The sequence below is a fragment of the Gopherus evgoodei genome, chromosome 23 (genome assembly GCF_007399415.2).
Source record: "Gopherus evgoodei ecotype Sinaloan lineage chromosome 23, rGopEvg1_v1.p, whole genome shotgun sequence".
In the NCBI taxonomy this organism is placed as follows: Eukaryota; Metazoa; Chordata; order Testudines; family Testudinidae; genus Gopherus; species Gopherus evgoodei.
The window spans coordinates 5155300-5176475 of NC_044344.1; the positions used below are offsets into that span (position 1 = coordinate 5155300).

Sequence of the window (21176 nt, forward strand, 5' to 3'; positions counted from 1 at the left end):
TCATCTGGCTTGATGTCCTCACCAGCATAGGCCACGGGACTTCTCTGAAGTCCCAGTTGCTCCAACCACGAGGCCACACTGCAGTGGAAGGGTGCAAGGTGCCAAGTGCAGCCTGCAATCGGTGCTCAGAACCATGCAGGATTTGCTATGGGGGAGGTCTGAGCCCCTGTGCACAGCAGCTTTCGGGAGGGGGTTACACGGGGCCCGGCTGAATCTGTAGGTCACCAAGATTGGGGAGGAAGATGGTTCAGGCACAAGGAGAGACAGGGCATGAAGGTCACTGCAGGGCGGGCTTGGGGGCAGCCACAGGCAGGGCTGGGTGTTGCTGGGGAGGCTGTTTCAAGAGGGCAGCTCAGACGCTGGCATCCAGCTGAGAGCGGGAGGATCGGTCACAGGGGCGAGGATGCAGAGGAGAATTGGGGATGGATCCGGGCCCAGCAGTGACGCAGGCCCGTTGCAGCGGCCAGTCAGCGAGAAGCCCAGGGCAGAACTGCCCCAGTGCTGATCCAGAGAAAGCATTGAGTTTGCATGGGGGTAGCAGAAAGCCAGATTGGCTCCCGGGGTCTCTCCGGGGACAGGACAGAGGAAGATCAGCGTCCGTGTAGGATGGGGTGTTCTGGAAGGAAGTGCATGCCTTGGGGTGGGACCCGGGAGGATGAGTCCGCTTGGAGAGAGGCCCAGCGGAGAGCCCAAGGCCCTGGAAGGAAGGGGTGAGGGTGAGGTGGGGGTGATGTTTCTTGGGCCATTGCAATAAGCCGAGTATTGGGGGCTGAGTGTCCCCGATCCAGGCACAGGGGCTCCGGGGACCCCTCACCCAGGCGGGGCTCACCTATCTGCAGCGGAACGCTCCGGCGAGGGGGGAAGACGGGAAGGAGGCGCCTCAGCTCCCTCCCTGCACAGCTTCTGGGCATCGTCCCGCCTGTCGCTGGAGGCGTGGCACCCACCTCGTAGGTCAAAGAACCGCACGCCTTTCTGAGCCACCTGCACCGAGTGGGCCCCCCGAGAGGTTGGTCACCCTGGTTAGGCGGTGGGGGATTTTTTTTTTCTTTTTTTTCTATTCGCTCTTGCTTCTAAAATAAGCCTCCGCTTGCAGCCACACATACCCGGGGGGCCCTTTCTTCTTAACCAGCCTTTATTTGAAACACTCACTTTTCCTGTCTTCAGAAGCACAAACCTCACATAACTCTCTTCTGCCGCCACCGACATGTGCCCCCACTCTTAGCCCCGGCCTTCGCCTCCCCTTACAGGAACCGGTTCATTTCTTCACTGTTGTTTGCGAGGCCAAAATCCCAGTGCCCTGGCTTGGGACGGCACCAGTCTGTTATGTCATGCCCCAGCGTGCCAGGCAGTGGTGGGGGAGGGCAGGGGCGAGTCCTGCTTTGCCAGGCATGGGCTGCTTTTCATTTGATTTGCATTGCTAGTGATTGAGCTGGAGAAGAGAGTTTCCGCTCTTTGATCTCTGAGGGGCAGAAGGTTAGTTTGAAGGAAGGGAAGGTTACACACACCGCAGGGCTTTTTCTGACTGGCTCACCTGCCGTTGTCAATGCGGGACCCGCCCCAGCAGGGCCTGATGGGCAGGGTCGAGTTTTTTGTTTTGGAAGGCAGCAGAAGAGCCAGGGCATGGCAGGTTCCCACCCTGTGCTAAAACATGGGCTCTGAACGGTCACACTGTTTCGGGTCAGAAATATTCATGGGGCTGCGGGCGAATGTCGGACATCGGGCAGCTATTCGGGCCTCAGTGAGAGAGGACAAAGTGCTGGCAACTTCCTGGCCTATGTGAGATCAGCCAACCTAGAAATCCCCTCCCCTCCTCATCTTGCCTTCCACTGCAGCGTGGCCTCGTGGTTGGAGCGATTGGGACTTCAGAGAAGTCCCGTGGCCTATGTTGGCGAGGACATCAAGCCAGATGATCACAGTGGTTCCTACAACTTTAGAGTTTGTGGAGCTGTGCAGTGGGGCAATGGAGACCTGGGTTCTCTTCTCGGCCTGGCTGCTGGGTGACTTTGGGCATGCCCGGGCCTCAACTTCCCAGACTTTAAAATGGGGAGAATGAACCTGACCTCCTCTGTAAAGTGCTTGGAGATCTAGGGATGAGACGAGCTAGGGGTGAGGATTGTTTGTTATTCGTGGGTCTCTTTCATTCACACCCAGCCCGTTGCATCTTCAGCGTGAGCCCGTCTCTGTGCTGCTGTATGTCACAGGCTCCTATGCACCGCGGTCACCCCCTGGCTTAGAGAGTAGGGATGGCTTTAGGGGGATGGATTCCCAGCTCTGCCACCGGTTTGCCCTGTGACCTTGGGCAAGTTGAGAAGGGGTGTGTCTCCTCAGCAGCGAATCTCAGAGCCGCCATCTGCCGAGTGGGGACAAAGATGTTGCCTTGGCCTGCTGCGGGCAGGGGATTAGTTTCCTCATTTTGCAGAAGGACAGGGAAGGCGGAAAGGTTAACTGACATAACCAAGGCCCCAGAGACTGCTGCTGCCAGCGGTGGGATCGGTGGTCTCTTAATGAGGTTATTAAGGGCCTGACTCCGGCACCTGTTGAAATCAGTGGGAGGCTTGGTTGGGGGAGAAGGGGGCTGCTGCTGCTCTCATGAGCTGACCCTGGTGGGGCCAGAGGAGCAGGCTCAGCTGCTGGGAGGGGTCTCGTAACAGCCCTAGTGCCACCAGCCATAGCTCTGACAGCACAGCCACAAACCATCCCCCAAACCGAGGGGTCGCAGGCTTTATGGATCCCAAGGGCATCCACCTCTGGGCAGGAGCGGGTATGACCCGCCTCCTTCAGGAAACATCAGGGCTGGCTGCTTGTCCCTAGCGATCCGTACCCACGGCAAGTTCAGGGCTCTCTCTGCGAGGCTGGCTAGGGACTGGACTCCAGCTGGGATTGATGCCGAGTTCCTCACCCCCTAGAAGAACCGGGGAGCATGAGAGTTTCAGGACACCGGGGAGCTCCAGGAAGTGTAGCTGCTGGGCTGACAGAGGTGAACTATACACGGTTCCCTGCTGCCTTCTAGGGCTCACGAGGGTTTCCTCTGTGTGCACCTCGCGCCCGTCGTTCACAGAATCCTTCCAGTCGGATCCTTCAGGGCCCTTCGTTTCATCGCCTGTCACTCCCGCCGGCCGCACGTCAAAACAAACAATCGCCCCCTCGCAGGGGGATCTGTCCTGTGAACGCCGGAGTGAAAACAACCCCTGATTCTTTAGGGGTGGCGGGAGGGGGGGGACCTGTCCATTGCTGTTACATGAGCCATCTCCCAGGTCCCCTCAGTGTCACAGTCACTCAGCTCAACGCAACCGCTCTCCCGTGCCCGGCCTGACAGCCCCTCGATAACCTCATGAGACAGGTTCTCCCTTCACGTCAACATAGCGAATCTGGGTTTTTTGAAGGCAACACGGAAGTTGTTGGGGAGACTTCCATGCGTTGACGACGTTGGCAGGGCCGCGGGAAAGGCGTTGATGGGGACGGCAGCCCGGCGGGAGGGAAGAGTCATCGTTTTCCTGTTGCATTGTTGTTTGTTTGATGGGAAAGCCAGGACGCCTGGGTTCCATCCTGGCTCACTCGGCGACCTTGGGCAAGTCGCTCAACCTTCTTAGAGCCCTGGGCTCGGTTTGTAAAGGGAGCTTAGCACCTGCTGTCTGCTTTTGTCTGGCCCTATCCTGCACTGTGATTTATAATGCGGGTGATGGTGCTGCCTGGGAGTGGACCAGGACTCCCTTGAGCTAAGGTCTGGTTAAACCCAGAACAAAAGGCCAGTCTCTGCCCCAAAGAGTGTCCAACTAGAGTGTAGGACCGGAGACAACCGCTGGGTACAGACAGCCTGGCCTCTCCTGGTCACTGTGATGAGCAGCGGCCTCGGCTTGTTTTGTTCTAACCTTGTTCTGATGATCTGGGTTAACGCGCTTCCCTCGGGCTATAGGATCGCAGGCCCTGAGGGGGAGATCAGATGGACCCCTGGACGTGAGCCCTAGAGCTCTCCCAGGGCCTTCCCCAGGCTCCCAGGAGTCCCTCTGCTAGCAGGGTCCAACACCTGCCCCTGTCTCCCATGGCAGTTGGCTCTGATCTGCCCTGGCCATGGCTTCCCCCCTGCAGTCACCCCTCACAGTTGAGGGGTCACAGCGGCTCAGCAGAACCGGTGCAGGGGGCTCTCCCTGACCCCAGCCAGGCTGTCTCCATGGGGGTCGCTTTATGCCTTGCTCTGTTGTCTCGCCCTGTGTTAGGGTGAACCTGGCGCTGGCCTACACCGAGCTGACCGAAGAGCTGTGCCAGCTGAGGACCCTCAGCTCCCTGCAGAGCCAAATCCTCCGGACCCTGCTGCAGGAGCAGGCCATCAACGGTGGTGAGCACATTCCCGGGGGCAAGGGGTTTGTGCAGGCTCGGTTCTTCGAAGGGAGATCGGCACCGTCCCCCTTGACCAGAAGGGCCCGGAGTTTGGGATCTGAGAGGGGCTGGGGAGGGATGCAGAGCCCCGAGGTCAGGCTGTCACCCCGTCACCCGCTCCCTGGGACGTCCCTGCTACCCTTCCTGTACGCCTCAGGCCTGGAAGGGCCTCCTCTAGGGGCAGAAGGGGAGATGGCTTTCAAGGGCCTGGATTCTTTCTGTGATCGGGATGGTCCCGGTGCCCGCGTAGGCTGAGCTGGTCCCTGCCCGGTGGTACCATCCCCAGGGCACTGCTGTCTGTGCGCACATGGGGAAGGGTGGGGTTTCCCCTTGCTGACTTGCTTGTCTTTGTCCCATTGCTTTGCAGGCCAGAGGCACTCCCCACTCTCGCAGCGCCGCTCCCCGGCGCCACCCTGCCCGCCCCCAGTTCAGCAAGGCCGGCCCCCGGTCCCTCAGTGCCAGTCTCCCGCGCTGCAGCGGCGGTCTCCTGTCCCCCCCAACCAGTCCCCCGCCCAGCAGCGCCGCTCCCCGGCGCCCCCCGCATGCCAGTCCCCTGCCCAGCAGCGCTGCTCCCCAGCGCCCCCCCCGAGCCAGTCCCCCGCCCAGCAGCGCCGCTCCCCGGCCCCCTCCTGCCCATCCCCTGCCTCCCAGCACCGGGCACCCCCCGCCAGTGAGAGGAACATGATGGATCTGGGGTACTCGAAGCCCCCAAGCCACCACATCAAAGCCAGCTTCCAGGGGCGTCGCAGCTACTCAGAGATGAGCGACGCTGCCGTCTACCGGCAGAGCCACTCCCTGTGGCTGCAGCCCGAAGCCTCCACGCTGCCAAAGCACCGTCCCTATGGTGAGGTTTACATCGGGGGGGCTGGCGGGCCCGGGAGCACCAGGGATGCCTTCGAGGAGCACCTGCGCTTCGAGAAGCAGTCCTCGGACGAAGACGAGTGGAGCGTCCCCAGCCCCCCCAGTCCCGAAATGGGAGCCATCCGCTGCGCCTCTTTCTGTGCGGGCTTCCCCATCCCCGACTCCACCACGCACCGGACAGCTGCCTCCTACTCCAGGGCTGAGCATGCGCAGTCCTGGCCGTCGATCAATGTAAGCGATAGCCTTTATTACTACCTAACCCACTGCTTATCCCGCTGCGAGCTTCTTTGCAGCAGTGCCACCTCCATCCTGGTCTGGGACGGCCTAGCTGAACCCCCGGACGTGGGGATGTTTGGCCTCTTTTCTCAGTAATGTGTCTGACCCAGAATGTAGGACCCAGGGAGGAAGAGGAGTGGTGGTCCTGTGGCTAAGGATGGGGAGAGCTGCATTCAGGTCCTGGCTCTGCCGCTGCCGAGCTGCGTGACCTTCGGGAAGTCACTTAACCACTGTGTGCCTCAATTTCCGCATCAGTAAAATGAGGGGGCTGTGATACTTTCCTACCCTGTGAGGGGCTGAGGCAGTTGGTTACTGTGGTGCTGGAGGCCTCGGGAAAGCCTGTAACCAGATAAGGAATGTGGGGAAGTTTGGCTTCCAGCCTTGAGCTGAGCTGTGCCTAGTGGACCCTAGTGCACCTCTCCCAGAAGCAGCCCCTAGTGACTGAGGGGAGCTGATAACTGCCACTCTGCGTCCTTGAAAGCTGCCAGGAGAGGGAGGGTGGGGCATAACCCCCCAAGGAGTGGGTTGAAATTAATGAGGGGGGAATTCAGGCTGAAGATCCCAGCAAAGCCTGAGAAGGGGAAGACCTGGTGGGCTGCAGAACAGTCTCCCGGGGCTGTGAATTGGGCCTGCTCCATTGACATCAGTGGAACTCTGCTGCTCATCATCCGCTGGGCTTCCGGCCCCACAGCTCTGGGGAGGAACCTGGGACTCTCCTTTCAGCAGAAAGGTCATTTCTTGCCTCTTCTTGCCCCGCAGCTGCTGATGGAGACGGTGGATTCCGACATCCGAAGCTGCCCCCTCTGCCAGCTGGCGTTCCCTATCGGCTACCCGGACGATGCTTTGATAAAGCACATTGATTCGCACCTGGAGAACAGTAAGATCTGAGGCTCCTCGTCCCGACTTCCTTACAGCCCTGGCCCCCTTTGGATGCTGCATGAAAACGTGGGGAGCAACACAGCTCCCTAAATACCTCCAAATCTTCAGTAGCTGCAGGAAAGACTGAACTGTAAGAGACTCACCTCTCCCTCTTCCCCTCCCTCCCCCCATGTCCCCAGGATCTGCAATACCTGGTGATGCTTGTGCCAGATGGGGGGATGCTGCGGTCCAGGCACTGGGGGAGAGCAGACCCGTCAGTGGTGTCTTCTTACAGAGGGTGTTGCTTGCCGTTTACTCCTGCTTCCTTTACAGCTCTGGCTGTGTCATTTGGTTTCTCTGGATGATCTCAGGGAGGATTGATGGAGGATGGAGCCCCCCTCCCCCCCCAGACCCCCACTCTGAAAGCTGCTTCGGTGAGAGGCGCAGAGTTTCCATGCACTTGTCTGCGAGAATCTCGGTGCAGTTTGAGTCTCTCCCCGCAGGGGTTTAATTGTTACAGGGTGGTTGGTTCTCTTCAGCTTTGGTCACTGTTGGGTCCCTGAGAGCTTTCAAACCAACCTGCCTTGGCCTTTGGCTGCTAGTTGAAGCATCTTTCCAGTCCACTACCCCTTGTCTCAGTGACGCTGATGAGAAATGAAACCCACTTTCTAGAGGTGTAGCATGGACATCCTATAATATTGCACTGAACTTCCTGTCGGCTAGGGGCCGTAGTCAATGGCTAGTTTTGTCATTGACTCCGGCGGCACCTATGTACGTCCCTGGTGTATTTCTGTTCTCTTTGACGTGCCGTTGACTCCTCCTACATCCTGACACGTTGCTTTGAGTAGCTAGTTACCATGTAGCAAGGATCCTTTCTGTGTCCCGCATAGTGGTCACGCCCTCACCTTGCCCGCAGTCCCGTGACGGCCTGTGACACTGGCGTGACGGCATCGTGTTAATTCCGCGGCAGTCACCTGCATGGGTCCATGATCCACTGTCTCTCTCCGGCCTTACTAAGCACCTTTGTGTAGTACTGATCTACGCCAAGTCCATTCAGACTGGCCAGCTGCCCCTTTTTCCCCCGCGGGGACTGTCTCAATGGATCTACATGGAGTCATTTGTTCATCAGAAGTGCCCGTACAGTGAAGATGCTTTTCCTAGCAGGACCCAGAGATCATTTTTGTGGTGGTCAAACCCCCAGTCCTTTGTCATTCGCCAGGGTGCTGATAAAACTAGCAGCTGTAGCAGTGCTTCTCTGGGTAGGCGTCGGCTGTTTCTCTGGGCCAGATCCTCGGCTGGTGGCATTCGTCCATACTCTGGGGCGGGGAAGGGAAGGAAGAGAATCTCGCTCGCTCTTGGCAGCGCCGTGGGCTGGGAGATGGAGTTCGTCCTCCGGCATTGGAGTGGAAAATGTAATTAATAACGAACTGGCCCTTTTTCACCCCAATGCTCTGCCTAGAGATGAGCTGAAACCACTAACAGTTAATCTGGAGTGACCAAATCCCTGGCATTTCAAGGGGTATTCAGACGCAGGGGTATTGGGCCCCCTCTCAAATTGTGCTGGGGAGTGGGTGTGATGTGAAATTGGTTTACTTAGGGTGAGGATTCTCTGGGCCCACGGGGAATCCCGAGCTCCTTGTCTGAGGAAACTTTCAGAAGGGAAGGGCTTGTCCATACTTGAAGGTTAATGCAGATTAAAGCACAGTGTAAATGGAAAGTCTATTAGTTGTTCCCGATTAACCCCCATGCATGGAGCCTTTTATTCCACACCAAGAGTGCCCCGTTCTCATTTAGTTTCACTCTGGCGCATTAAGCTGACCGGGGACAAGGCTGGAATACGCGGATCCACAAATGGAACAATTCCATGGCTAGCGGAGCCCTGGATTGTGGGGTTTGTCCATGGAACTGAGAGACCCCTGGAATTTAGAGGTTTCCAAATTGCCATAAGAAGGGTTTGTGATTTAACAAGGATCAGAGCAGGGCAACCTGTGGCTCGGGCGACCTGGGGGCTGGCTGGCGTGATGACTAGCCTCTGACCCCACATGCTGAGTGGCCCACGGGTTCGTTACCGACTGATGGTGCTGACGATCCGGGGTGGACGGATGCCGGAATTATAGGACCATGAATTTACTGATGGGCTTGATGTGGAAATCACTGGTTACGGCGCCCTGGCCTGCGTTATGTGTAACTGACATACAAGCCACCCAGGGGTGGGTCTGCGCAGGAGCGTGGATCATTTTGATCCCTTCTGGCCTTAATGGGTGTGTCTGCACCGCAGATAAACTCCCATGGCTGACCCGTGTCACCTGGCTTGGGCTTGGGCTGTGGGGCTAGAAAGCTGTAGTGTCAACGCCTGGGATCCTTCACCCTTGTGGGGTCCTGGAGCCTGCACCCCGGCCTAACGCCAGACAGTTACAGTACAGTCTTATAGCCCTGCAGCCTGAGCTCCGTGAGTCCTGGGTGTTTCATCGCAGTGTAGACATACCCAAAGTCTATGAATCAGAGCAATTCCAGACGCTTCCAAGCAGTGCTGACGCCGATGGCCCGTGTGAGGTGCCCGAGTCTAACGGGGACATGGGCCTTTGGGAAAACGCATTCAAACCGGTTTTGTGCATTCTGGGGAGGTGGGGGCTAACACCCCGCCACTCATGGCTTCATCCTCAACCCCATATCTCATGTTGTGCTGCATCTTGTGGCGTTGGGCAAACAGGGCCCAATCCTGCGAGATTGCAGAAACATTTTAAGCAGGCTCTGAGCACCCTCAAGTCCCACAGACGTCAGCGAGGGCTGAAAGGGCTTGAGTCTCTTTGGAAGGCCACTTGGCATAAATCAGTGTATCCCCTCTGACGTCAATGGTGCCACGTCGATTTATGCAGACAGAGGAGCTGGCTCCGTCCTCCTTGGCTGGTGGATCACTCCTTTCCATGCTCTGGTAACATACTCACCCACAAGCTGTGGATCACAGGCAAGGACAAGCATTTTCAGTGGACGGAGGATTCCAGCCATATTGAAGTCATGTCACTTTAAGGTTGGGGGAGGGGCCAGCATTTGGGGGGGAGGAGTCAAGGGCTAGAGAAGTGCCCGCGAGCAATTTAATTTCCCCACTACTGACACCACTTGTCCCACATCCACATGAAATCTACCTCAGAGCCAACGAGAAGCAGAAATGATGGAGAGGGGAGGTTGGGCTGGGCCACCCGGGTCCGTCCCCAGGGGTCTGACGCATTCCGCATTGTGGCGCAAAGCCTGATGTGACAACGCACGGCTCTGTGTGAAGAGCCCAGCGCGACCCCTTCCCCATGCATGGTCTGCAGTGAGCTCTCGGTGTGTCATTTACTGTAGGCTGCTCCGGGCCTGTTACTTCAACCCCCCCACACCCACGCCCCGTTCTAGTCCAACAATCTAAAGCAGAAATATGTGATGTGGTATAATCTCCACCCCTCTTCCAACCGAGCACCCAGTCGGGAGATCCAAGCGGCCTGTCAGTCATTGTTCTGTGCTGCATGCTCTTGACTGACCCAACAAACATGATCCCCAGCTCAGGGGAATGTGGAAAGACATTGGTCTATCTGTATCTTCCTTTTGTGTACGTTCTCTTTGAAGAGATCCTGTGCTCTGTGAAACAGAATAAGTCGAATAAAAGTTACCTATAGACTGAAGCATCAGTTGGCAGCCAAAATCTCTTCTCTTTTGGACTGTGTGGGTCAGTGCTGGCCTGTTCGCTTTTGCATTTAAATTCCCCGGGATAATATAATCAGCTTGGTCGGAGACAAAGTGTTGGTCTAGTACTTGGAGTAGAGGATTGGGAGTCAGGACTCCTGGGTTCTATTCCTGGCTTCTGGAGGGAGTATGGTCTAGTGGTTAGAACAGAAGACTGGGTGCCAGGACTCCTGGGTTCTATTTTTTAACTTGTGAGGGCGAGAGCATATGGTCTAATGGACAGAGCCAGGCACAGGACTCCTGGGTTCTGCTTCCAGCTCTGGCAAGGAGTGAAGGGCTTCCCAAACTTTTGATAGAGGGAGCCACCCCTTAACAGATAAATTGTTTGTTTCATGCCCCCTCCCCCTGCCTCTCCTTTTCATGATCACAGCTCAAGCCCATCTCTAGTGGTCAGGGAAGTTATATCACTGGGAGAGGGAAAGAGAATGGGCCTGATTCACTCCCAGCTACACTGGAGTCAAACTACTAACTCCACAGAATTACGTAAAGTCAGCATTGGATCAGGCTTCAGCTGGGTGGGCTGGAACCTGATTCACCATGTGAGAACAGCTGGTTCATGAGGGTCTGTCTTGGCTATGTTAGCGTGGGGTGAATCTGTTGGTCTCTGGGACTTAGCAAGAGCTGGCCAGAAACTGGAAATCCCTTCCTGAGAAAAAGTTTACTTTCTTTGTTTAATTTTGTGTCCCAAATGAAAAGTCAAAAATGTAAAAAAAATTTGCAGGAAGGGAGGGATTTCCAGATAAAATCTGTATGGGGAGAACCACAACGGAATCTTTTGGCTTCTCCAGGCATGCTTGGGAAGACTGTTGTCAGTTTCACTTTCCCCCAGCAGGCGGCATGTGAAATTGACAAGGGTCTTCCGCGGGGATCCCTCTTTTCAATTTTCCACCAGAGAAAATCAAAAAATGTTCAGCAACATTGATATTTTCCACCTTAGTACAACAACAGAACCCTGATCTCAGGTACCACCCTAATACAAACAATAAGACCAGGTCTCCACTAAAAAGTTAGCTCGACCCAGCTACGTTGCTCCGGTACAGACAGCGCTGGGTTCTCCCACCGCTGTAATGACGTCTGCCCTGACATGCGGCAGGCGCCGATATAGCAGTTGAAGTGTCGTCGTAGCCTAATAACCTTCCCTGCTTGGAAATGTCATGGATCATGGGGAAGAACCCTGCAGACCAATCTTGGTGCGGGTGTGGGAAACAGAGGCACCGAAATCAGGCTGAAGTTCACGCAGCTGGTGAGTTGAGTGGCAGAGGTGGGGATCGAATCCACACCGCTTCCCTCTCACCCAGGGCTGGGGAATGGACCAGCTCATGTGTTTTCGCCACTACACAGACCTGATGTTAGTATCGCAGGCCAGGGAAGGTGAATGAGTTGAAGCGACCTCGTAACCGGGCCCTACGGGGGTCTGATTCACATCGTTGCTGGATTGTTTCAGATTTACTGCGGTGTTTTCACAACAGTAAGATTAGAACCACGGTGGCGGGGGGTGGGAGGGAAATAGGACAACCAAAAGCAAAAGCTTTGCAAGTCCCCGGGCAGTTAGGTGGGACGCCTGTGTGAGAATGCTCCCTGCGTTACCTCCTCCGGCCCTGGCCCTGCCATGCCCCCCCCCCCACACACCGCTGGATTGGGACCTTTCACATCCCTGTGGGGGGGGAGGGAGAGGGAAGAGGCACGATAAAAAAAAGCCATGGGAAACATGCTGACTACTCTACATGCTCCCCCCCATCCCCGATCTCACTTCTGTACTAGCGTGAGGCATTGATCCAAAGCCCACTGAAGTCAGTGACGGGAACAGCTGCTGGGCGGTAGATTCCCCCTCCCACGTTACACAGCCTGGCTTTTCCAGCCCCTTCAATGGAACCCCACTCCTCATGGCAGGCGGGGGGGTGGGGAGGGGAATGGGGCTTAATTGAGGCACGGCGGCGCCCCCTGGAGTTGATTGGGGGAACTGCAGCATGTCACGTTTTTGGTGCTCGGGGTTACAATTCAGGATGCCGTGGTACTGCTGTGCTTTAAGAAACGCAGCCAGATCCGTCGTAAATCGCTGCTGCTTTTCAAGACTGAAGTGCGGCCGTCAGGATACTTCCCTAGGAGCTTGGCCACTTCCGAGCAGGGATATTATTATTACTTGTATCACAGTAGCAGCTAGAGGCAGGGATGGAGATCGGGGCCTCAGAATGCCAGGTATTGTACCAGCACATAGTAAGGGAGAATCTCTGGCCCCAAATGCTTACAGTCTAAATAGACAAGCCCGACAAAGGATGGGAGGGGGACAGAGGCCCAGGCTGGAGAAGTGACTAAAATCCCACAGTAGATAGCATCCAGGTGGCTTGACTCTTCACCAGTGCCCTATTTACAGCCCCATACCTTGGCTTGGGATTGGACCTTTTAAGTTGCAAAGAGGAGAGACTGACCCGCCACAACAAAGAAACAAGCTACTGTTTATAGCACAGCTCAGTGGTCACTTCCCATTGCAAAATGCCAACTGTGCAACTGCCAGCCGCACGATAGCGCGCCCTCAGCATTTGCATGTGCATCACTTCACACGAGCGGTGGAATGAAACCCCCTTCTTGCACACATCATTTGCACTAATCAGGTAAGCTTGGCCCCAGCTACCTGAGTTCAGCAAACAAATCCCTGTAGGACCTGCAGGGATGCAGCATTTCACAATGGATTGCAAATTGGGCGGGCATGTTTTTTTGGAAAGGGTGTTGGAAATCTAGACTAGGGGGAGGAGGGGGGACAGGAAAAGTTCCGGCCTTCAGATCTCTGAATCTGAACCCACAGAACAAAGGTGCAAATGAATTCCTGTCCTCTTTGGGGGAGAATAAAGCACTTTGCTCTGCAGCTGAAGAGGCGATAAGCATAAAAACACAAGCCCCAAGACCAGGGGAGATATGAGGCTACAAAGCACATAGTGGTTGAAACCACAGAGGAAGTGTGTAGCAAACAAAATGTTTGGTAAGCAAAATACCAAGCGAAACAGAGGCGATGGAGGAGAGAATATGCCTGAAGAAAGAACATGGAGAGAGAAGGCCAGATCCCCAGCTGGTGTAAACCAACCTAGCGCTATTTAAGTCAATGGACCAGATCCCCAGCTCGTATAAATCGGTGTTGCTGCCTTGAAGTCAATGGTGTGACACCGATTTATACCAGCTGGGGATCTGGGTGAAAGCCTCATGCTGTTGAATTCAATGGGAAAACTCTTGAGGCTTTCCGCCCTTGTCCATAATAATTATCAAGCTTAGCCAAAGTCTACTGCAGCCAATGTAGAGACTCCATTGACTTCAGTGGGCTTTGAATTGGGCAGGCTGGTAGCATCCAGGTAAGTCTGAAGGAACCACAAGAAGATGGAAATACCTAATGGGTTAATAAATGTTTCTTCTGCAGGAACAATGCCTGAGCAGAAATGACAAACAGAAGCGAACTCCTGGATGCGGGCTGAACAAAATTGTGACTTTCATGTCGCACAAAATTGGGAAATTTTCATTTTTCATACAGATTCGGGACGAAAGGAAACGTTAGACTTCCCCACAGAATGGGAGTTCTGCATTTTGACCAGCTCTCGTCCTGACACTATTGAAAATCTGGCTCTTACTTCGGGTTGGTCAAATGGAAAGTCAGTGGGACTTCACTCTCCTAATTGACATAGGGGCTGCCCACACGGCAGTGGGAAGGTAGATACCGGAGTTTTACTCTAGCTAGCTGAAATACCAAGAGCACTGAAGCCATGGCAGCCTGGGCCAGCCACCCGAGTTCCTGCCCAGGCTCCTGCGTACTCTGGCAGCTCGCCCGGGCTACAGTTCATGCTGCCATGGCTTCTCTGCTATTGGTGCCTGAGTCACTTAGATGAAAGCTAGTTCAGGTCTGGCTACAAAAGCTGCAATCACACTGCAGCCTTAACAGAGCCTTTAATGCATTCGAAAACTGTCCCCTCAGTGCTTGAATGGCAGCTGAGCTCTTCTGAAACTCTGGCCCCGATTCTGGGTGCTGAGCAGTGCTAAGTCCGGCCTTGAGCTCTGTGCAAAACAGAGCATCATGTGGATGATACTTTCCACTCTTTTTTCCCCTCAGTTTGTGCTATCTTTGTTTCAGCTCCCACATGAGAAGGCTTCTGCTGGGCTCAGTTCTTCTTTGGTGAGAGCAACTTTGCAACTAGGCAGCGAAACCTGCGAAGCAGTCTAGGTTAACACTCCTGAATGGCGACATCAGAAATAGGGTGTGACGCTTTCTTGGCAGCACCCAAAACCTTAGCTTGCTGTGTCGCCGCCCTGCCTCAGCACGAGAGAGATTTGCCAGCGCCAAACTGGGGCTGACAACTCCCTGTCCCCGCAATCTGTTAGCCACCCCAAATCAACTGCTCAAAACTCTGCCCTTCATGCTGTTCTCTTTACCTTATGCTTTCCTCTGTTCTATTCCCTTCACCCAAAATAAACAAGAATAAAACCCTGTAACCTTTGCTTTGTTTGGTTTGTTTCCCACCTTCTCACTGGGGAATTGCATCACAATCCAGTTTTTCAGTGCCTGTAGCATGATTCTGAGCCACCCGGCAAGCTGTGTGTCAACTCTGCCGACTACGTCCCTGCTACGCTTTCCCTGTTTTGCATCAGCAGATCTCTTGCTGAGGGAGAAGGGTAATGAGGCGCCTTGTAGTTCTGGACGCCCTGAGAAAGCGTCAGGCGGGGGCACCCCAAAACCACTTCCAAACATTTTCTCAGGGCTAGGCTATTGCTCTCAACAGAGCCCTGAGGCTACAAGGAAACCACATGGATGCAGCTGGGTTCCAAATAATTCTACTAAACAATTCACGGACATACAAGGTCTGGCCACATATCCATCCTGCCGTTCTGTTTCGGGCTGGTGGCTTCTGCAGTAGAATACAGGGAGGCCCAACCACAAGGTCTTGTGTGAGCATGGGGATATCATTTAGCCTCTCTGTGCCTCAGTTTCCCCCCCCTAACAATGGGGATAACAGCCCTGCCCGGCCCCATAGTGGGCTATGAGGTAATACAGGAAAGATTATGAGGTGCTCAGACACTGTGGGAAAGGGGCCCATCTCGCTAGCTGGAGCGAGGGAAGGCTCCCCTACTATTTAAAGGGACGCTACCCGATTCTATACATGACGTATTCCCTCCTGCTTGAAAGGACACTTACCAAAAAAGCACCAACTTATTCTTCCAAACCCCCTCTCATTAGCTATACAACACACAGCCACAGTGGTGCCACGCTGCCCCGTGGTGATGGCGAGCACTGCATGTCGGGCCTGAGCCCCGTGGCTGGGAGAAGGAGGTGTCCCAGCTCCCTAGGGCTCCAGCTCTGGTATGGATGTTTGTCCCCTAGAGGTTGGCCGCACCATGGGAAGACCATGGGGGCTATGGTTAGGAGGTGGGATTCCGGTGGGATTGATAAGGCAGATGTTTCCTCTGCATTGTGTTATTTCCCCTCTCTGTGCCAACCCCCCGAGGATAGGAATCTGTTCTAGCCCCCGCATCAGCCTGCCCTCTAGCTCAAGCTGTCGCAGCTCATGCTCCTAGGTCTGGTAATCCCTGGCTCAACTCCTGATGCTTCGGCCAAGAAGGCAACCGGCAGATGTGCTAATTACACTGTGCTAATTACAATGCAGTCCGCAGCCCCTTCCCCTGTGCTCTGCCGCGTGCCTGCACCCTGCTTTGATCACAGGCAGAGCCTGTGAAAGGTGCCACCGTTAACCTCTGCACAGCCGCAACCAGCTACCTCAGTGGAGGGGCAGGTCAGCCGGGCCTCGGATCGCTCGCCCCTTGGAAAAAAAACCCCAAAGCCACTGGGTCCCCCGCCCCTGCGAGCTCGTGAAGCCAGCTGGCCTCGGGGCTTGTGGTGTAACCACGAAGTAATGCGCGGCCGTGGCAGGAGAGCGAGCTGAAAGCGGGGAGCGTGCAGCAAGCCACACAGGCACCTGCCTCCTCGGCCAGCTCCCGAGCAGGGTCGCTGCAGCCTGCGGAGCTGGTGCAATCAGCAAGCTCCCCGGGTAGGGGCGCTGATGTGTGCCGCCGAGATTGCCAGAGCCTGCGTGGTCTGGTGGTTAGGTGGCCGGCGGGGGGGTGGGGGTATTGGGGAGCCACTTTTTCATCGCGCTGAGGTCCCTTTATAGAGAGGGGAGGCAGAGTCGGTGCAAAGGAAGCCCCCTGCTTAAAATCACCTGGGGATCCACAGACTGGCTTCCCCCACAGCTGTGATAGCCTGGGCAGAGGGCATGGCAGCCCCAGAGTGCAGGGGGCGGAGTGGTTAGGGGGCATGGGTGGGCTAGAGGAGGGAGGGGTGTGGCCAGGGCCGGTCTGCACCCTGGCCTCCTCCAAGGCTCGGAAGCAAATTAGATGCACATTGGGGTTGAACTGGCCCTGGGCAGTTTCTGAATAGAGACACAAACTCTTGCACCACAGCAGGGCTGACCATGCTCCCCCCTTCCCCCCCACCCCGGGGAGTCAGGACTCCTGGGTTCTGTCCCTGGCTCTGTCGCTCACTCGCTATATGACCTCAGCCCGATCACTCCACTACCCCGTGCCTCCCTCCCCAGCTCTGTCCAATGGTTTAGCTTCTGAGGGGTGTTGGGTGAGTTCCTTAAAGTTGAGGAAGAGCTTTAGGGTGACCAGAGGTCCTGATTTTATAGGGACAGTCCCAATTTTGGGGTCTTTTCCTTATATAGGCTCCTATTACCCCCCACCCCCATCCCAATTTTTCACATTTTCTGTCTGGTCACCCTAAAGAGCTTTGAGATTCCCAGGCTGCCGGCGCTATGGACCGGTGCATGCGCCCCATCGGTCTGCCCCAGGCAGGGCCAAAACAGACAAGCTCCCCATCTATTTGGGTTGGTTAACTGGGGCGAGTCCTTGTGCCCCGCGGGACAAGTTCTGCAGGCGAGATCCACAGGATCTCTCCACTTAACACCGCTGATGCTCAAGGCTGGCCAGCCAGCACCATTCTGCCTGCAGCTGGGAGAGACCCCTTCGGACCTGGCCCCTCTGCTGGGAAACCTGCAGCTTGCAGGCCTGTCTGCGCTCGCCCTTGGCTGCACGAGTGGCCACTGGCCTTCTCCAAATGTAAGGCAGCTTGGTTCCTCTGCTGCAAGGCTGGATGCTGCTCCCTCCTGCTAAAGCCCGCTGCATGGGTCTGCAGCCTGCCCAGCCACCTGCCTCGGTGCTCTCCCATTGGTGCGGGTGGCCTGTCCTTGCCCTGCCCCCAGCTGGAGGCTTGGCTAATCCTCGGCCTCTTGCTGCCTGCACCTCTCCCCTTAAATGACAACAAAAAGCCGATCGCTCAATCTCTCATCTCTCTCTGTGACTGCAACAAGGAGGTGCCCGCCCCCCAACCCAGGAGGACCAGGGATGGGGTGTACTGTCCCTTTAAGAAGGAAGCCCAGCTGATTCTCCTCTAGCACCTCCGACTGTGGGAGGGAAAAGGCGCTGTAAGAAAGGATCTAGAGTAGGGGTTCTCAAACTGGGGGTTGGGCCCCCTCAGGGGGTCGTGAGGTTATTACATGGGGTGTTGCGAGCTGTCAACCTCCACCTCAACCCTGCTTTGCCTCCAGCATTTATAATGGTGTTAAATATATAAACAAGTGTTTTTAATTTATAAGAGGGGTTGCTCTCAGCGGCTTGCTGTGTGAAAGGGGTCCCCCGTACAATAGTTGGAGAACCACTGATCTAGAGGCCTCTGCCAGACTGAGCAGGATCCCAGGCTGAAATCATCCTGGTGTTGCTTTAAGCACGGTGGTAGCACAACCTGCCTGTCCTTGCGTGGGATGCTGTCTCCGTCTGGTGGCTGGCCCCCTACAGAAGATATTTTCTAGCTGCCTGGCATCATAGAGTGACTTCTTTAGCTCAAGCAGTAGCAGCTGGGGCTTTTTCAGAGGCCAAGGTCCCAGGTCCAGCCCCCACCTTGGACCCAGGCAAGGTGAGGGAGAGATTTGCAGAAGTCACAGCGTGTGGTGGTGCTGGGGGAGTTATCAAGGGGCGGGCTGCATTGCTGTTCGCGATGCCCTGGTCCTTAGCCGATTGGTGTGGCTGGGGATCCTAGTGCCTGCAAGCCCAGCAAGCCAGACCATCCTACAGCATGCTTATTGTCCCCTTCTGTGGGGGGCTAGCTCAGTGATTTGCGCATCGGCCTGCTAAACCCAGGCTTGTGGGTTCAATCCTTGAGGGGGCCATTTAGGGATCTGGGGCAAAAATCTGTCTGGGGATTGGCCCTGCTTGAGCAGCAGGTTGGACTAGATACCACCTAAGGTCCCTTTCAACCCTGATCTTTTATGAATAGATTCTCAGCCAATGGGTGGGGGGGGAGATGACCTCCCTCCTGCTCCACATCCTTTCTGTGATTGGAGAGGTTTCTTTCTACTGTACCGTGGGCTCGCAGTGTGGTAAGTGTTGAGCACCAAGGCTATGGCTGGACCCCCCCCCGCCGCACCCCACACTAGGGGAGTCCATAGGCCAGTCTTCCAGCAGCATTACTGCACCACAGAGCTTGTAATGAAACCTCCTCCAAAGAGAGACAGGCGTCAGCCCCCTGCTACCAGCAATTATGTGTGTGTGGGAGGGGAATTTACAAAGCAGCTAATTCCTGTGGTCCATCGGACTTCGGGCTATCCTCCAGGGGCTCCCCCTCCCCCCTTTGCTGGGAACAATACGCCCATCCTCTGAGCACCTCTCGCTCTTTAACGCGTCTGGCCTCCAAATGTTCTGGCAGGACAGCACCTCTAGAGCTTGTAGGGGCCTGACTCAGCTTTTAAGGCCCGTCGTGATCAGCTTGGTTGACCTCCTGACACCCACTGAACTCAAAGAACACCCCTGCCCCCGTTACTGGTCATAGCATGCTATGGTAGGTCCAGGCTGAACCGGCAGCAGAGCCGCACGTGGCATCAAAGCAGATTGATGGCAGGATCTTTTCCTCCACCAGCCAACACCTTGCCACCTCCGGAGGCAGGCAGGTGAGAGCTGCGTTAATGAAGTTTTTCTTTCGGGCCCAGGGTTGTGAATCAGACGTGCTAATGGAAATCACTTGGCCGGGATAATTAGAACTTCATTAGTGGCTGGTACATGCTCGGAGGGGAGAAAAAAGAGCCCAACCTCACAGAACACGAGGCTGAGCGCATTGCAAGGGAGAGAGGATGTGTTAATCAGCTTATTCCTTCTTTGGGGAAGAGGGTGCCGCTACCCCCGCACCGCTGATCGCTCTCTCACGTTGAGTTCTTGATGAAGTGGGTTCTAGCCCACGAAAGTTTATGTCCAAATAAATCTCTTATGCCACAAGGACTCCTCGTTGTTTTTGGTTAACCAAAGAGGCTCTGGGACACAGTTTGGCTAGAATGAGGACTGACACCAGAACTGAACCTTTTCTAAGCCTGTGAGGAAGGGGGTGGCTATCTGGCTGGCTCAGAGCTAACAGTACACCAGTTCAAACCCAGCCTAAGGTGGATAGCAGCTTAAAGCCAGGGCTGGTTGGTGAGTCAGCTGGGTTCAGACCCTGCTATTATTTCTGTTACGGTAGGGCCTAAAGCCCCCTGCCCTGAAGAGCTTGCAACAGACAAAAGGTGGGAGAGGAAACTGAGGCACAGAACAGGGTGACGTGCCGTGGTTCACTCAGCAGAGCAGGGGAGAGAATCCAGGGCTCCTTAGCTGCCCAGTGTAATGCAGCTAACTATGAGCTCCCTCCAAAGCAAGCCGGGGGGCAGGATCATGATGGACCTGCTGTAAAGTGCAGGGGAGGCGCCTTCTGCTGAGTTGCGCCCTTGGAGGAATGTGGGGTGTTTTGCTCTGCCCAGGGGGAAGGGCGTTGCTTTGTCTCCAGCCCCTGGAGGAGAGTGACGCTGGTGTCACGTAGCCATTGGGTGTGACTGGCCATTAGAAATGAACTATTGGTGCCCAAGGAGGGCTCGGACCACACCCTTTGGCAGGGCACGGCTACATGCCGGACACATGCTCAGAACACAAGGGGCTTGGCTCTGCTTCCTGGCGCATTGCCCAAGCAGGCTGGGCAAGGCCATTGGTGATCACGAGCGCTAGGAGAGCACGGAAGACGCTGGGGATAATAACGCTAATGGGGACAAGCTCTGGAGCAGAGCCGGGCACTGACGATGTCCTGGCACTTCTTGTGCCAGCAGAGCCATTGGAGAGAGGAGGTTCTGCGAGAGCAGGGTGGCCTTGGCCAACTCTGTCCATCCCCCTTAACGCTCCTCCAGTTTCCCCTTCCCGGGCAGGACCCCAGCAATGGCCTGCGGAGCAAATGCAAAACCTGTGTGGTGCAACCGCCCCGCCGGTGTATAACTGATGCATCCAACTTCGAACAAGCTGCACACTAGCCCTTTAAGGCAGCCTTTTGGCCAGACTGGGCTCTGGGTCCTCTCTGCAGCCCAGAGCAAAGGCATTTTGGGGGCTGTAGTCTGGAGGGGCTGATGGGAAGTGTAGTCCAGCGAACATGTGACTGCGGTCAGGTGATTGCAGGACTATATAATGCAAACGAATCCTTAGGCCAGATAGTTTGAGAGGGTAAGAGAATGGACTCAGATCTGGAATTCTGGATTGGACTTTTCCTAAAAGGAGGCAGGATCTAGAACAGGGATTCTCCACCTCTTTCTTTCTGACCCCCGCCCCCCATGTGCTATAAAAACTCCACACCTCACCTCTGCCACAGCAGCTGTTTTTCTGTATATAAAAGCCTGGGCCGGTGTTAGGGGATAGCAAGCTGGGCATTTACCTGGAGCCGCATGCCACAGGGGCCCCTGTGAAGCTACATTGCTCAGGACCCTGGACGTTAGCCCCATGCATTGGGGTTCGGCTTCCTGCCCTGGGCCCCAGCAAGTCTAATGCTGGCCCTGCTCGGCGGACCCCCTGAAACCTGCTCATGGCCCCAGACCTCTGGCTGAGAACCAGTGATCTAGCAGAACTTGTATTGGGGTGAGGGGGGCAAAGGAAGAGGTTGTGGGCAAAGGGAGCATAGACGGGGCTTGGGAAGGAAGTGAGTGCTGGCTTCTTGGAGAGGGCTGCTGGCTGGCAGTGGCAAGGAGGCATCTCTGCATGAGCTGGCAGTGCACCAGGGCAGACCCTGG

The 21176-nt window shown here is 55.7% G+C and overlaps 1 protein-coding gene across 1 annotated transcript in view; it reads left to right on the plus strand.

Annotated features, from left to right (window-relative positions):
- The window catches only part of TBKBP1 (TBK1 binding protein 1), a 56232-nt gene extending 46227 nt beyond the window's left edge, over positions 1–10005 (plus strand). Inside the window, exons 8-10 of the mRNA XM_030541634.1 lie at positions 4215–4333; positions 4742–5466; positions 6271–10005. Of these exons, the coding sequence (XP_030397494.1) occupies positions 4215–4333; positions 4742–5466; positions 6271–6399 (973 nt within the window). The 3' untranslated portion in view covers positions 6400–10005. The remainder of the gene's footprint in view (positions 1–4214; positions 4334–4741; positions 5467–6270) is intronic.
- Positions 10006–21176: the final 11171 nt, after the last annotated feature.